Source organism: Enoplosus armatus, chromosome 10, assembly GCF_043641665.1.
Source record: "Enoplosus armatus isolate fEnoArm2 chromosome 10, fEnoArm2.hap1, whole genome shotgun sequence".
Taxonomy (NCBI): Eukaryota; Metazoa; Chordata; class Actinopteri; order Centrarchiformes; family Enoplosidae; genus Enoplosus; species Enoplosus armatus.
In genome coordinates, this window is record NC_092189.1 from 20,852,424 (window position 1) to 20,870,112 (window position 17,689).

The 17,689-nt window shown below is 39.0% G+C and overlaps 1 protein-coding gene across 1 annotated transcript in view; it reads left to right on the forward strand.

Moving 5' to 3' along the window:
• The window catches only part of prom1a (prominin 1a), a 65,610-nt gene that overhangs the window by 32,946 nt on the left and 14,975 nt on the right, over positions 1 to 17,689 (forward strand). The window contains exons 5-12 of the mRNA XM_070913151.1: positions 11,780 to 11,900; positions 12,598 to 12,661; positions 13,016 to 13,105; positions 13,540 to 13,563; positions 15,771 to 16,000; positions 16,697 to 16,771; positions 16,986 to 17,049; positions 17,329 to 17,488. Coding sequence (XP_070769252.1) covers positions 11,780 to 11,900; positions 12,598 to 12,661; positions 13,016 to 13,105; positions 13,540 to 13,563; positions 15,771 to 16,000; positions 16,697 to 16,771; positions 16,986 to 17,049; positions 17,329 to 17,488 — 828 coding nt within the window. The remainder of the gene's footprint in view (positions 1 to 11,779; positions 11,901 to 12,597; positions 12,662 to 13,015; positions 13,106 to 13,539; positions 13,564 to 15,770; positions 16,001 to 16,696; positions 16,772 to 16,985; positions 17,050 to 17,328; positions 17,489 to 17,689) is intronic.

Below are 17,689 nucleotides of genomic sequence, written 5' to 3' on the forward strand. Positions count from 1 at the left end.
GGTACTTAGACCTATCATGGTGTCTGTGCATAATCAGTGCAATAGTTTATATATTATGATATTTTACGTGGGATTTATGTGAAAGAATCAGAGTGGGACAGGGCTGATTGCAACAAAACAAAAGAGAGAAAAAAAATCAGTGGAGTACGTGAAAATGGGAAGAAAGAAACTGTACTGACTAAGATGAGAAGACAGTTTCCCTCTTGCACTTTGTACTCTGATGGTCGCAGGGTCAAATCCCAGAGGAGTCGGCAAAAAAGCTGCGGTTGTAAACGTGAATGAGTAATGTTCGCTGGGTTAGAGTAGTGCTGTAGGGATTTGGGATTTGATTCACGCGGATGCCAGTCATGCTGAAAATGCACACACAAATGTGCTGTCTGCGTAACACAGGTGGGCTTGTTGTCACTGTGAGATCAAATGTACCAAGTTCATTACAGAGCTCATTCTGTATCACTGTTTGTCTTTGAATGTTGTGTATTAGAGGCAGAAAATTAGGATCAGCTTTGTTGGGATAAATCTGATGTGTAGATTCAATCATGACATTTACATAAACACTAATAATTTCAGAATCAGATTAAGGCAATACTCTGATTAGTGCAGCGGTCTTATTAATAATTTCACCAGGTTAAATTAGGTGAATGAATCTTGAAAGAAGTACAAACTGATTAACAGGCCTGAATTCATTATCAATCCTCAAACTATTGTGCCATGTAATTACATTAGATTGATTTCGTTCAGAGCTATGAATCTTCTTTACATGCCAGAAAGGGTGAGTGAGAGACACAAGTGTTTCTATACACAGTCAGAAACATGTTAGCAGTAGTGGAAAACCAAAGTGAAGCGTGTTGGCATCACAGAGTAGCTCCCACTCCGTTTAGACACAAGTTCTCAGTGAGACGAATTGGACTTGTTGTAATGGTATTAGTAATAATGCAGTAATGATGAATGAACATCAGCAGCCTCGTTAGGGTCACGTTTTGTCTGATGAAGCCAGCTTTACTGAACCGTAGATTCCCTGAACCTAAGTAACCCAATTTACCCAAAATGTTGTACGTGTTTATTCTTGTTTTTTATTTGGTGCACGTTAACGAACATTTCATCAGCATCCAAACGAATACATTTGGATTCATGCTTGGTCATAAGCTACAGTTCTCCCCTTTTGTTTCTCCTCAAGTAGCCTGAAGGTTGACATGATCCTCTTATTCCACACTGTCCGACTGTATAACTTCGGTATTGGCTTGTTTTAGTTTTTCCATTAAAAAATAAAGAAAGAAAAGAAAAATCGTTACATTATTGATGCACCAGAAAACCTTCATGAAAGGTTAGTGAGAGAAACAGTAAAATAGTCTGTCTGTCGAAGAACTGTGCACAGCCTTGGCAGATCATCCATTTAATGTATGATCTGCATGAACAAAAAGATCAAATCTCAGTATTTGTTCTCTGTTAATCCTCATATTAATGTGATCACAAGTACTGTGGTAGTTTTGATGCACAACATCTTCTCAGCAGTTCTCAGAGGTTGTCTGAACACCAGCCCATGTGTGTTTGTTTGTTGTTAACGTATCATGTCTTAGCTCATGCATAAATGCATGCACCGTGTAGTAAAACGGCACGTTGCATTATGCCTGCCAGCAATCGAAAGGCCACACCGCACATTATTAAAAGAACAGCGGGAGCTATTTCAGTCTCTACTAATCAGCTCTGATTCCACATAACCTCTGCCTGGGTTTATAATGATAAAATGATGGATAGAAGATCTTTCCCTCTGTTCCGGCCAAGTGGAAGACCCCTGCCTCATGCTGTTAGCCAGCAAGCATTTCAGCAGTCTATTTCAGTCGCTGGGTGTCCAGTACTATTAACACAAAAGGTCCCAACATTATGGGCTTAGTAATTCATGCTGATCTTATGGTGTCTAAGTAATGATAATGTAGGCGACAGTGAACTGAGCATTCAGCACCCTGCACTTTAAATCGTCCCTGACTCGACTCTGGCTGGTGTGTCTCTCACTCCCAAAGTCTCCTGTCGTTCTTCACTGCTTCCCTCACCATCAAATAGAGGCAAAAGTGCCAAAAAATAATCTTAAAAAATATGATTAAAAAAATATATATTCCAAAAATATGTCATGGCATCTCCAAATTCCTAAATATTCTCCTAACTCATAGAGTATGGGGATGCTAGTTTACATAAAGTAAAAGGGAAGAGAAGCAACATGATGCAATACTTTCAAAGAGTCTGTGTAGCACATTCTGAATTAAACATGTAATAAAATCAAAACATTTTTATACACCTGTCCACAGACAACCAGACTATCCTTGGAAGACCGAGTGATTCTGATCAGACTAACAAATTCTGCCTTGAAATAGGACCAGGTGTCTCTATGCCCTCAGGCTGTGCTCGGTGCAAAGCTATTTCCCCCTTTAACTACATATGAATAAATATACTCAAATTTCTGATCACGTTTCAGTGTCCACAGACCACTGACTGACTGCGTCATCTGATAATACTTGATCCAGATGGCCCTTACTATATCCAAGATATTTTATTTATTGCATCTATCATATTGTATGATCACTCATGGTTTAGTTCACTTCTGCCTTGGGACAATTCTCGTGACTTTACATATTAGCACTGAATTCTGCTGAATTATTAATAAAGTGACCCAATTAATGAGCAGAAACAAATTTTCATCACTGGTCCACTTTTTTTTTTGGAGCACAGAGCACTGAAGGGACAGCACCGGGAGCTCAGCAGCGCCTGCCAACAGACAATCACTTAGCACGACACGACAAATAAATCTGGACATGTCATCTCTCTGTGCACACACTCCTTCACATAAATGTACTTGTTATGAGACACTGTATACTTCTCGGGATGTATATTATGTCTGGCAATACTTTTTAAACTCGAAAGACCAGGTGGAATCATTGCCACCATTGTACAGAAGTAAAGTTTTCAGAACTTCCTATCTGTAATAGTTCAAATAGCCCTTAACAATGTCAAATAATCCCTAACTGACTGTTTTTGTTTCAGCTAACTAGTAATTGTAGTGAAACGCCTCACAGTCACCTACTTACTGCTGATGCAAATATATGAACACAATCTCTCTCTCTCTCAGACATGCACACAAAAACAAGGCCACAATTAGTCACTTAGAGACACAACCAAACACACTCTAACACATCTCTCAGATAACAGCCTCCCTGGGGTGTCATCACATGTAGGGATATTTTTAGGGGATTCATTAATAGTGTGATGAGCATCAACTTCACTCTGTCATAAAAGAAGCCACAATGACAATGAAGATGTCACTTGCTGACTAAATGTCAAGCCACTGGGAGTTCCTCACGGGGAATTAATTTCCAGTGCCAGGTTTTAGAGCAGTTACAGCCAGCAAAATGTATAATGAAACTTTACTCTAGTGCCTGCGGGGAAGAGTGGGCAGCAGCAGCAGCCAAAGTAACAAGATTCAGCAGGAAAAAGGGAATCGTGTACAAAAACACAACTTGTGCGCAAAAACATGAAAAAACAACTATATTAACATATGTTGAAGACAATTTCATTAACTTTAGTAGTCTATAACACCTGACAGTACCGATTTATATGGCTCAATCATTTTCCAACCAGGATAACTTCATTCAATAAGATATGTGCAGCTATTCAGAAGTCTGGAACTAGACTAGGGTTTTCAACTGATACTGACAAGATGTACCAACCTCATATTCAGTTTTCCGTCATCAGTTTTTGGTGACATTGTTGCAGAGACTAATACACAACTGATGAACAGCGATCAATGAAAGCAAAACTGACACAGCAAGCACAGGCAGAGCAAGACCTCAGACAGTACACGAGATACAGTAGATGTTAAACAAATGAAGCATCTTGTTCCAAAACACTACACTGTGTTGTCATTGTGGAAAATACGTTACTGCCTTAAATTCTTACGACTCTCTCCTCCAAAAAGTTTGTTTTTATATTAGAGTATCTTAAGATGGCTTTGTTGGTTTTAAGTTTCCTTGAACCCAATTTAAAAAAAATGTCTTAATGTTAATGAGACCAGTTGTTTTTGGCTTTACTGCCCATTTCCATTCTATATTCCAATCAATCTGATCTCTCAGGCTCCAACAGAGAGCGTGTGGACAAGAGTGCACTTTTACATTTTCACAATTTGGATGAATATCCCTTTTCTCCCTTCTTTTATACCCATTGCGTTTGAAGCCTTAGTGTTTTCTATCGGGACCAATTTCTTTATATTATATTTGTTTTGTCATTGTGTTCGTTGTCCCTTGTTATAAATTGAATTTCATCTCCAGTCCCTTGTCCCTGTCCACAAATCATAACGTCCAAGTACACGCATGATCGCTGCCCTGCACATAAGACGCCACACAATGGCAGCTTTACACAAATCACTGCCAAGCTAATTAACTGGAGAGGTTGTTGTCAGAATGTGCCGTGCATCCCACAATTTCTCTTGGAGAGTGGAGACACTCTTACTAATCATTCCAATTCCCCTTTATTTCTGGTTTATAGCTGAAATCCATTTTATTTTTTACTAATTACATTTTTTCCTCATCCTGGGGTCTTTTATGGTCTGTGGGTTCTTGTACTGTAGTGTGCACACTACAAATCAACAAATGAAATAGTCTAACAGGAATTCTACATAGTGAAACTAATTGATGTTCACAGCTTGGTCAGGCTTTCTTTCCAATTTATTGGAGACGGTTGTGTTACAATAGTGATGATATGGCACATTGTTGCACAGGAGAGAGAAAAGATATGAGAGGGCATAGCTGCAGAGCTCGGCGATGTCGTTTTCAGCTAAGAGTTGCTCTCTATCTCAGGGACGATTGGCTAGGGGGATTTATTATCCAGAAATAGCAGCATTTCTAATGCAGATAGAGCTGTCTTTCATTTCTTTGTGTCATTGTGTTTTAACTTTGTGGTCAGCAGGGTAAGGAACAAATAACAAGCCACCAGCCAAATGCTCTGAAAGGTTTTCTACTCTACCGGCCACTTTGACCAATTATATAACAGCCTTGTGACTTTGAAATAAAAAAAACTTTACTTAACTTACCTATTGACTGCTACAATACAAAGTAAACTAGGTGAAGGCAAAGCCGTAGGTAACTTGCGCCAATGATCTTTTTAATCCGATATCTGCAGTGGATGTGTTGGCGTCAGGCCAGATGGCCTCCTCATAAATGTGGGTGTGTTTTTAATACATTTGAAGTAGGCTACACTATGTGAATCGATCAGAACAGGCTTTAAACTTCTGTTAACTATGTGCTTACTATAGCCGGTGATAGCTCCCAGAAGTTAAAAGACAAAAGCAGAAATGGAACGAAGGGAAACAGGCAGGCTCCATAAGGTCAAATTATTCTGTATAATTAATTGATTCCAGTCATAATATAGATGCCGTAGACCCAGTGAGAAATAAAACCCAGACATCAGGCCAGATGTATAAACATGCATAAACTGGTATTTATAAAAGAAGTATGTGCGGTGAGAATGTGAGCACCTCACGCAGACTTCAGACCGGGCATATACACTGTTTTAGCAGAGATAGTGCATAATGACCATTTGTAAAGACAGCTGCTCTGGTGCTGTTGGAGAACCTCTGCGATGTAACATCATCGGTGAAAATGCACTTCCTCTTTGCCGTTCTTCTCAATCTAATGAGTGGTGGAGCAGGCACAAGTATCGGTATGCAAAGGAAATGTTTAAGAGCTTTTCTAAATCCATTTATGGTGAACTGTGGGCTTGTGCACAGTTTCACTCCACTATTAAACCCAATTACTGTGATTCAGCAAGTCTCTAACTTTACAGAACTTCAGGTTCCCTGGAAAACAGACTTTGTGTACTGACACCGATGGAGGTTTTCAAGTCCTACTCCTGAGCCCTTGTCGTTGTGTAAATCATAGCTGAATCAGTTCAAAGCATCAGTCTGATTTGTCAAGGCTTAATAGAGTGAAAGAACTTGTTATGAACTCACTGTTTACAGAATAAATTACCTGCTCTTTCTCTGTCATTGCTTGACACAAGTTATTTTCTTTTGGACAGCTGACATTTATTCTTAAATCACACCATTAATATTGGCTAGAAAGGTTAATTATTTTTATAACCTTAATCTATCCAGGGATAATTTACTGAGCAGAACAAATGTGTTACACCTTGTTTTTGATATCCTCATGGAAAAAGTTGTGTCTGCCTCTCTCTCTCACAAATTACAGAGGGGCTGGTACTGTAGAATTCAGTGGTTTGATTATAAACACATCGGCGGGGCAGATGTTTACTGTCATATTTGTTTGAGACGGCAGATTTTAGTTGAATGATGGTCTCCAAATTCCTAAACCTGTCCTCTGCTCTAATTTATACTTTTCTTTGCACAGCTCATTTATACAGTAGTATAAGTGTAGTGCCTTGCTCAGGTGCCCAGACTGTTTCTTTAAATCAACACCATTTTGTCACCAATTTGGCCCTTCTTATCTTTTTAAAATACTACTGTATTTCAGTGACCTTCTGTGGTTGTTTGCACAACTGGGAGCCCTACAGGCTGTTTGGCTCAGAGTTTAATATTCATATCATTCCTGGACTGTTTACTGTGGAATTAATGGTCTGTTGTCTCCCATCAAACTACCGCAGCCAGTCCTTAGATGGAACAGACAGCAACTTACACAGCGTCCTTATGAGGGGAAAAATAGCACTACTTTACTGGGTTGTTATGCCTAGAGCAAAGGCCCTGGAGTCAGAAAGCTTAAGTATTCAATGTCTGGTTAGATTCTTTATGGGACACAATGATGCACCGGGAAGCCAGGTTCAGACTGTGACCTGGCAAGCTCTGGGAAGATGAATAAAACAGTGGATAAAAGGGTCTAAGACTGGCTAGTTGAGGGGGAAAAAGCAGTTAAATGGAATAAAAACAAGCTAACCAGAGGCTTAACTGAATAAAATGGTGGCTAAATTAAATAAAACATGGGCAAAATTGAATATAGCCATTGATGGGACTATATACTAGTGAATAAAAAGGCAAATATAGAATAAAAAGTGGTTGAATGGAAATTAAACACAGGTTAAAATGGTGGCTACCAGCTGCCGCTGTGATTGCCACTGGTAATGTTACTGATTGCTGAGAAACACAATTATTTCAAAATAGGAGTTTTGATGTCCGGAGGAAGTACAGCACAGTATATGTCAGGATACATTGGTTTGGCCCTACACTCTTCGTGCATGTACAGTTGGTCCTGTAGTCGGCTAATTGTGTAATACATACAAAACAAGCTGCTATGTTGTTATCTATCTGTTCTCATGAGCTCCCTGAGGTCAGGCTGGCACAAAAATGACTAAAAATACCACACAATTTCCATGTTCAAAGATGTGAATCTGATGTTTTGAATAAGGCGTCGGTCAATAGTTTGTTGTTTAATATTGCATACTGTACTGTACATGCCGATTCCACCGTTTACACTGTAGGTCTACAAAAGCACTTCATGCACAGCTTTTACATTGTTAGAAATATTATTTGTTTTAGAATGATTACAATGATTACAGTATCCATCTTCTTATTGAGAGATCAGATAATAGAGGTCCAGTTCCAGCAGCGTGAAAGCAGGGAGGGACTGAAAGGCGACTGTCCCAGCCTCGCAACTACAATCACACTGAATGCAGGCCATTGTTGGGAGTTTGTAAAAGCTATGGAGCCACCAGACCATGTAACACTCACTACCCAGCCCCCAGTAGTGGCCTAGATACTGGGGCACTGCACTAGTTTGATGCTCTTCTTCATCTGCTGTTGTGGGGTTTCCATCCTGAGGGAGAGTTTCATGTGTCATTTGGCTTTTGCTCAAACAGGAATTACAGCCCTTTTTTTATAAAGTTGCTGGAGGTAAATCTTCCTCCCGCTGTGTTTGAATTGTCCCCTGTGGTCAATAAGAGACACACTATCAACAAGCAGCCATACGGCCATGCAGTCATTGGCCACAGTTCCAACTAGCAAAGAAATGTGATGATGCAGCACAACAGTACAACGGCTGAATGATGAATGTCATTTTGAAAAGGCCAATGGCCATTTTAAAGAGCAACTGCTACCTTAAAATTACTATCATCGACATTTTGGAAACAAGAATGGTAAATCGAATGTATTTGTATACAAACGTTTAATAAGAGTTTCAGTATTTTTCTGTAGTCATAGCTCTACTTAAGTAATCAGTTTACACAAATGTAACATTTTGGAAGGAAATTCCTCAATCTGTCAGTATGTATAAGTTGGTGCAAAGTGAAATTTTATGCATTTTGAGCCTGAACTTTACATCCTCTTTACTTAAATCTTCTCTTTGCTGCTGTTATGCAAAATTCATGTCTTTTTACAGTTTTGTGGCATTGCTTATGAAAAGCTATGCAGCAGAATGGACTGAAATATTTCTCTATCATATGTGATATAAAAGACATCATTAAATTTAAGGTGAAACGAAGGTGATGCCACAGGGGGAGGCTGACGTGCTTCCTGTTGCCTTGATTCAGACATTTTAAGCATCAGTGAGAAAATGGGTTTTTGCACATAAATTCGCTCAGCAGCAGTTCTCCTCTATTTTCTGTTTTTCAGCTCAAGCATGCTTTGCTTGTCATCACAAGTTTGTTGTTTGCTTGATCATTTTGTATTCATACACTAATACTTTCTGTTTTATCTCCTGATTTAATTTCAACCCTTCTCAAACGAGAAATCTAAAAAAATACAACTAAAGTAAACCAAACTTGATTCTGCTGAAGTAAGGTGGACAGTCATGTACTACACAGCTCGTTGGAAAGCGCTTGGCATTTTTCTCAAAGAGTCTTTGTTTGGCTGCAGATTCCAGTGACCTTGGTGGACACCGGCTGGGAGAGGGAGTGAGCGAGAGACAAAGAAAAAGAGAGGGAGGTGAATAGAGAGAGAGAGAGAGAGAGAGAGAGAGAGAGAGAGAGAGAGGGAACTGAGGGCAAAAGAGGAGACAGAGGAAGAGAAAAAATAAGATAGTGGGTGTTCTAGGAAAATGAGAATAAAGCGTGAGCCTGAGCGATAGAGTAGTGAGAGAGGGAAACAATAAAAAGTCTGAGAAATAGAGGTGTAGTGAAAGAGACACAGATGAAAACAGAAGAGCCAGAGCAGAAAGACAAATGAGAGAGGGCTAGAGAAACAGAAGAGAGGAAAGTATGGGCTTTGGTGATAAAGACACAACCAAAGACAGAGAGAGGGAAGGGGTGTGTGATTGTGAATTTGTGTATGTAAGAGAGAAAGGAACAGCATATGTATGTAATTGTGTACATGTGTGTGAGAGAGTGAGACGGAGAGAGGGCAGAGAAGTGTTTGACAAAAGGCTTTTGTTGTGGAAGTGGCCATTTTGAATCTTCTCCTGGTTCCGGATGGCTCCACTTCACTGTGTCCCAGCCTAGTTGTTTGGCCTAGTTTCTCATTAAGTCTCCCCTTATACAATGACAGGGTTTACTCTGTCGGCCTACTCACTATTTATGGAAAATATCATCACAAGATGCCACACAGATGAAAAATGAAGAAAGTTTCTCTCCCAAGGGCAGAACATGATCCTATAACACATTTGTTTCTTTGAGGGTTATACCAGTCTTTATGCATGTTTACACTTTTACACTTTTGATTTGTGCCAACAAGAACCGTTGGGAAGGTTCTTCTTCTTTGTCCGTTCAAAGATGCTCTGATGAAAAGAAAGAACTTAAGTCACTCTGTCTCTCTTGTAAGTTTGACAGTTTGACAAAGTAATGTACTAATGCAATGCTCATCTCTTAAATCTCAGTCTTTAAACAAAAGAATAATAATAAGATATACAAATGGTCAAAATGGCAAATGCTTTATCAAGCGAGGATAAACAACAATGACAAAAACCAGTGTGGCTAATTGCTCACTGAGATTGATTCGCTATCTCAAGCTAATTTTAAGCCGCTACACAGAGATTTTTATGCTGTAGTGACATTAACTGAAACGTGTTGGGAGACATACCAGTTTAGTACGGAATACAATCGTTTCAGTTTTTTTCAAGCACATATACAAAACATTTAATGGTTCTGGTGTCATAAATGTGAGGAATAGTGGATTTTCGCTGTTTTGTGTAATTGTAAATTAAATATCTTGGACTGCTGGACAACACTGCTCGGATAAATTACACAATTCAAAAATGGCATTTTTCACTATTTTATCAATAAAATAATTTATCGAAGCAATCGACAGAACAATTAGGGGCCCTACTCTACTCAAATCTACTCTGTATTTACACTGACACATTTAATAAGGTGAATTTATAAGGAATGCTGACTTTATCAGCGTACTTCGTGAAAAGAGAAAGTGTCTAATACTTTGCACATTCAGCGTATAAAAACACTGTACAATCCCTAATGTGACAAAATGTCTGCAGCATAATGCAGGTTAGATTAGATTGGATTAACAGGATTATATCCACAAAGAGATACTTCTACAGAGGCGACTGCTGATCACAGGACTGTAAAGATGAACTACTCACACAGACACACACGCCGTAACACAAGCTGTTGTGCGTACCTACACAGAAACACGGATACACAGGCCCACATGCAGAGACCTCTGCCTCGTTATACAGTGAGTCACAACACCCTGATTCATCTCCATTGATCTAAACCTTCCCAGTGGCCTCTGAGTCAATCCTTTTGTTATTCCTTTCAGCGAGTCATCTTACATCATTCATAAAGCTGCTTATTCCACTGAAGCATTTCTACAAACGAGATTCACTGTTGAACTGCGCTGTCAAAGTTTTGATACTTCACAATCCATCGTACGAAAGTTTACAATCTGTTCTGAAGTTAATCACCCCATGAACCCAAACCACGCTCACTTGCACACATCCATGCAGCAATGAAAACACACATGCACACACACACATGGATGCATAGTGCTAGCTGTTGGGTGCTGAGCTGAAAATTCAGCTGGGATGAGAGTGAGTCATGGAAACAGCTTAATATTATGGGCTGTCTCTCCCTTGATGTTCCTCTAGCTAATTAAGCCTTGTACCGAGCTACTCAGGTCTGTTTGAAGTATGCAAGAGACTCACTTTAATGGTCTGCTTTATGCAAGTCTGTGTTTTCGCATTTAATTTGAATATGTTTACAACCCAGGGACCTCTGATTATACAGATAGGGCCTCAGAGCTTAATACAGATACACCTGCATTTCCTGCTATAAGTTTATTTCCAAAAATCTGCTCCTGAAATGCATCTTTTAGTATCTTAAAAATGCAGAAAATACAGTCTGCAACCAGCTGCTTGCTGAATTTTTTTTTTTTACCATAATCATCATAATTTTGTGCTTCCAGTCATTTTGTTTGATCGCTGAGTGCATAGGACTATTTTCAGTTGATGAATGACTTTGTAAAGACACAGTACCCATTTATTGTGCTGTGTTCTACTCTATTAGAAATATGCGCGACTCACAGTAAATTTAAATCAGATTCATTTTAAAGACAAGATAACTATTTATATTATAATCACACAAAACTGTGATTACAAGAATTGTTTAGTGTAATGCTGGCTGTCAAGGAAATTAAACTCATTCTACAGGTGCACTCAAAGGAAGTCAATGGAAAAGTAAATGTGGTGGTGCACACTGACCCCTACTGTTAATGACATGTTATTATCACTCTATTCTGTAAAACACACCCCTGGGCTACTGTGTTGACTGATGTGGGAGCAGCAGGATCACTCGATGACACGAGGAGACGGAAAGGTCACAGTGTTTGTGTTTGTCATTTGTTTAGGATCGGAGTCCTGTGTGCATATGCGGCCAACCAGAACCTGAGCTCTCAGGTGAAGAACATCCGGAGACTGGTCAACAGCAACATGAGGGACCTGCACACCTTCGCTAATGACACGCCAATGGTGAGACAGAGAGTTATTCTAAAGAACGAGCAGATGGAGCATTAACCCCCTGCTTTGTGTACTAAAGCTCCAACACGATATTATACCATGTCATGAAAGCAGAAATGGAGAAATGTTCTATATAATTCTATAACAAAACCACCAATTGGACAGCAACCGTCTTTCTGATTATGTGAGAGGATAGCTAGTGAAATAATTTGGGTAAAGCATGAAAAAGGGTTCAGTCATGGTTGAATGAGAAACCACCAACCAAAACCTTCAAATTCTTAATATCTCAGGGTGTTGGAGTAAAAGGGAAATGTATAAACCAGTGTGTGTGCTTCTTCTGTGTCCGACCGCTGCTGTTTCTAGTCATGCCTCATTCATGTAATCCTTTCAAGGTGGGAAAAGAGAACCATTTTCTCACTTTTTGTGCATGTTACAAATGTGCTTTTTAAACCATGAAATTCTCATGGAAATTATTTAAACTGGCGAAAATGAGGAAATGAAATGCTCAGTTTGTTAAACACTATACGTTTATGAAGACCTGTTTTATATTTTGTCATTTTCTCCATTTCATTTTGACAAATAACATGAAACTGAAACCGTGCTATACTTCAGAGTGATTGTTGGTGTCTATGACGAGACTAATAAACACAATTTTATCTGCTTCCATTTGTAAGACTCTGCTCTGCTCTGTTGTCTTTCCTGTTTGCAGCAAATTGATTACCTAATATCCCAATACGCCACAGCCAAGAACAAAGTCATCTATGACCTAGATAGTAAGTAGACCTCCTCTGTGCCTCTGATAGTGAGTTAAGTAGACAGAAAAGATTCACTGAGTTCTTGCTCTCGGTCGTGTATCATGCTCATTTTATGAATTTACTGTGTCTACTTTCTTTGACTTGTTTTCACAACAGATTTGTGACATAACTAGGTCTAGATAGCTACAGCGGTGACTGTTAGAGGATCCCTTGAGTATTCATCCTACTTTTCTCCTGCAATAGTTATGAAGGCAGTTCTTTCCTGAAAGTTAAGACCTGTAAAGGCAGTTTTAAGCAGCCAACGTAATAAGGAAAAGGATTTGGACTACTTTACTGTTTTCTTCTGTTCATCTAATGCTGCGTTCTCCACAGATATAGGTCCATTATTGGGTGGAAGGATACATGATCAGCTGGATAAGGAGGTCCATCCTGCCTTGGACAGAGTGCTCAATATGGCTGGAGGTACAGCCACATATTTTTCATTTCCTCTTTCATTATGATATGATCATGTTATTGTAGGCTGCAAGCTACTGAATGCAGGCAACAGCTGCACTACAAAATATTATGCAAGTCATAAAGTGACATATAATATCCTGCCTTATTTGAAAATATTATTTAATGACCAAGATAATCACACTTAAAAACACATGGGATTATAACCCCATTACCAGATTTTTCCCACTAAATGTATGCTGTAATATGATTTTAAAACTCTATTGAAGATTAAATAACTTGTTAAGACATATTCTACTGTGAATATAATATACTCTATAATATAAACAGTTTTTGGAATCTAATTTCAATATTTTTTCTTGAAGTTCAATGAGTTAATAAAAGCTGTAACTTGTAATAATCGTTCCGAATTTAATCTTTATATTTTATGCTTTTTTATAAAGTGAAAATCGAGAGAGCCATCAAAGGTAACAATAACTCAGTAACTGGACAATGACCCACAATCCTTTGACCCCTGACCTTGTGAGCTTTGGCACCAGTGTTGTTCCCCTGTGATCTTCCTTGAGCCCCTGGACCTACCTGAGCCCTGAGTTACATCTTAACGAACAACCAATCAATATATTAAAACTGCACTACGCAATGTCTGACTCTGGTGACCACAAATGGCTGATCATATTGTGTGATGAACTTCACAATCCAGAAATTATGTTTAGTGATATCAGTCAAGTGCCACTTCTTGAATTTAAAGATCTTCCACATAGAGACTTGTGGGGAAGGAGGTGGTGAACAAAATATTTTCATGATATTTTCTGCTGTCTGGCTTGGTTTAGATCCAGTGTTTACTTGCTGTCCTTAAGGAGAAATGTTTGTATTTTTTCTTAAGGTCAATTTAACCACCTCCAGCATGCCCAGCTGATTCTCTGCTTGTGCTTTCACCAGATAGATAGTTTTTATGGGCAAACAGAATTAATCTGAGAGATATGATTCCCTTTCCATAAAAATTCTTGCCTAGTGCAGTTTTACATTAATGGCATCACCAGCTTTTGCCAAAAAACCCAACATCAACCTGCACCTGGACACCTCCCTTTTTACTCCAATTGTCTTCCCCCAGTGTGAAGTGAGCATAAATAGTTGTGTTTGTGTGACCAGTCCTGTTACTTTATTTATAACTCTATTACCAGAAATTACAGTACACTCCCATGCAAATTAACTATGAAAGTATTATTTTATTTAGTGACTTTATGTATTAAAACAAGCAGCTGTATATGGATGTTCGACTACATGGAATAAACAGGCTTGTAGCACAACTGACCAAAGATGAAATAGTCAGTCAGCAAGCATGCTGATAGTTCAGGTGGTAAAATGCCTGACCACAGATGACTGAATACAGTTTATGTACTATTGTGTTCCTACTGGGGCTGAGCCGAGCAGTCAGAGGATCTTAGTATCTGGTATAAATATTGTGCTGTATTAGATGTAAAAATTGTCTGAATGCTCTGCTTTTTTTGCATTTTTTAGTAAGACATAAGTAGAAGTGAATATTGTTATTATGCATTTAGCACATAGCATCCATCTGTGCTTCCACTCCCTCCAGTGCTGCTAGGCATTTAGCTATGTGATAGTAAATTCACAGTTTCCTCTCCTACACTCTTGCATCTTTTATACCAATGTTCAAGGATGCCAGAGTTTTCTGCATTCTTTATCCTGTTTAATTTTAAAAGCCTCCTGCAGGCTACTCTGTGATTGTTAACCAACACTGGCTGTTGTCTTGTGATGCATTCACTTGCTGGGGAAAGAGTTAGTTACTAACAGCATCAATTTTTAACATGGGCAAACAAATTCACATTATTCATAGCATTCCAGTCTGGTTATTGTTTGCCAAAAGCAATGCTGTCTGGCAGTCAAAAGTCCAAATTTAGATGCTGGAGATTCACACAAGCATACGAACACACCACAGACACACTCCAAATGCCAAACTCGATAACAAGCACCAAGGCCTGGATCCGAAACTCAGTATGATATTCTCGGCTCAGGCCTAGTCCTTACAATGAGTACATACTTTGTGTCCTGTGTGAATCTGTGCTTTTGTGTAACACGAGCCAATATTACACAGACTGTCCTTTTGCTGTGTATGTTGATATTAAAGACCACTGGGCCACTTTCATAGGTCACTGATACATGATGGGACTACTATACTAGCTACTAAATCTGTTTGACTGGTAAAACATAAAGTTATTTGAATTTTTTATATGCCCCAGAAACGTTGGCTTCATAGCTGACAAAAATTTATTATTATTATTTCACTGCTCTGAAGTGTGCATTTATATACTTCTTGTACAATTCCCCCAAATTTCCCAGGACAGAACAAAAAGATTTAAATAAAATATTCATAATTCTTTATGAGTCATTTTGCAGCCGAGCTACGCAGTCTGAGCCTCGTGGAAAAAAGCCTTTCCTGAAAACTCATTCAATTTTAAATTTGACCTCAAAATATAAGTTATCTAATGAGAAAAGTGTATTAGTTTTCAATGTAGTTGACAAGGTAAGACACTTTAAATTTAGGAAGAAAAAGATCTAAGTTTGCAATGGAAACAATGAGAATTGTCTCACTTCATTGTTCTACTTTTCACTTTTTTTGGAGAGAGAGTCTCATCTGTGGTCTCTTTCAATTCAGCCATGCGGGAAACCAAGGAGGCCCTGGAGAACGTCAGTGTGGGTCTGGAGGTCCTCCAGGAAGGAACAGGGAAACTCAACTTCAACCTGAGCCTAGTCCGGAGCAGTATCAACCGCACCCTCAACAACCCGGGCTGTCATGACGAGGAGTCAGACGCCACCTCTGCCCAGCTGTGCCGCAACATCCGCCAGTCACTGTCTCAGCTGCAGATCAGCGCCAACTTCACACGGGTACAAAACTGAATGCAACGCATTCTGATATGCAGATTATACACCATGGACACATGTTTAAATATTCTTCCTTCACAAGTGCACATTGAAAATGATAGTTAAGTGTTTTCGGTGTGTGTTTGGAATGTGGTCGATAAGTTTTAGAAAGTAAAAGAAAGAAAGAAGGTTAGTGTCAGGATTAAGATTTGGTAACTCATTCATTTTTGGTCACGGTTAGGTAAAGCTGTGGTTAAGGTTAGGCAGCCACAACCGTTTGTGTTAATGACAATAACATGGTATGGTTATGTTTATGATTAAGAAAATGAGTAGATGCTCTTGACATGTTGTGTAATTGTTAATCAAACAAGTCTCTAACAGTGTGCTGCAAATAGATGTTTCCACACCATAAACTGCGACGGCTGAAAGATGAAACTGCAACTTTTTTCTTACTTCTCTTAAACATGTCCCACTTTTTTACTACATGCTTGATGAACTATTGCAATTTAGCTCCTTTCCGAAGAGGATCTTTTCAGCCATTTATCTGACAACTTAGTAATAAGTATTGAATCTTACGCACTGATGTGGTTTTTGACTGACTGCATGATGCTCAAGCATTACTGCACATTAGGAAGGGCAGGACAGGGATCACTGAAGATTGATCAAGGATTGTTGAATTTTGATTATTCATCACGGTGTGTTTCTATGTTTATAATTTAGCTATCCAACGTGAACGATCAGCTGCAGAAGGTGAACGATGTATTGAAAACGGACCTCAGCACTATTGTCCAGAGGGTGAGCCTGGACCATAAATTTATGGATATTCTCACATTGTTGCCAATGTCGGTTTAGGTGCCTTGTCGACTTGTGCTTCAGTTAGTGATTTCCAGCATTTTACAGAATGTCTTTGATTTGCCATTTTAATAAAATTACATTAAAAAAAATCACCCTCAAACAACAAAATGGACCAAGAAACTAACTCCCAAACTTTGTCCTTTTCCTCTCACAGGGCTACTCCTCTTTGAACAACACGCCACATATGGTGATTGAACAGACCAGAAGTGTTGTGGACAGTAAGTGACCTGCTTTGTATGTTACTACACTAATGGATTAATTAAAAATCTTGTTGCCCTCTCCATGTGTCTCTTTTCTTCTTCTGCCTTGTGAGTTTGAGAAAGATTAGGTGGATTTTAAGTTTGAATCTGCACTTATATTTCAGTTTAAAAATATATCCAACTTAAAATTTACAAAGTTTGCCATCTTTCACCCATGTAGTGTAACCAGACAAAGCTGGTGGCTTTATTTAATTTCCCGTGGAAACTGATGGATTAATGGATTGATCTGTCTCTCAGGTGTACAGAGTTTGGTGGACAGCATTGGCAATAACATCAGCAGCTTTTCCAAGGTGTTCCCTGTGCAGAGTTGCCTGTCCAACTTCACCATCTTCATAAGCCATGCCCATGCCAAGATTGAGGACTACTACCCTGAAATTGATCAAATGGACTTCTACAGGTACACTGACATATTGTGGACTCTGTCTTGATGCTTGACAGTTAGCTTCATTCCGTCTGGCTCCACCAGACTCTTTTCACAAACTACTGTAAAATTAATGTGTGCTGTATGAGTTTGCACTAATATTTAGCATTTATGAAATATTCATATCACTTCTACAATAATTCAGTTTAGTGCAGCGGAGGAAAAAACCCAAGATGA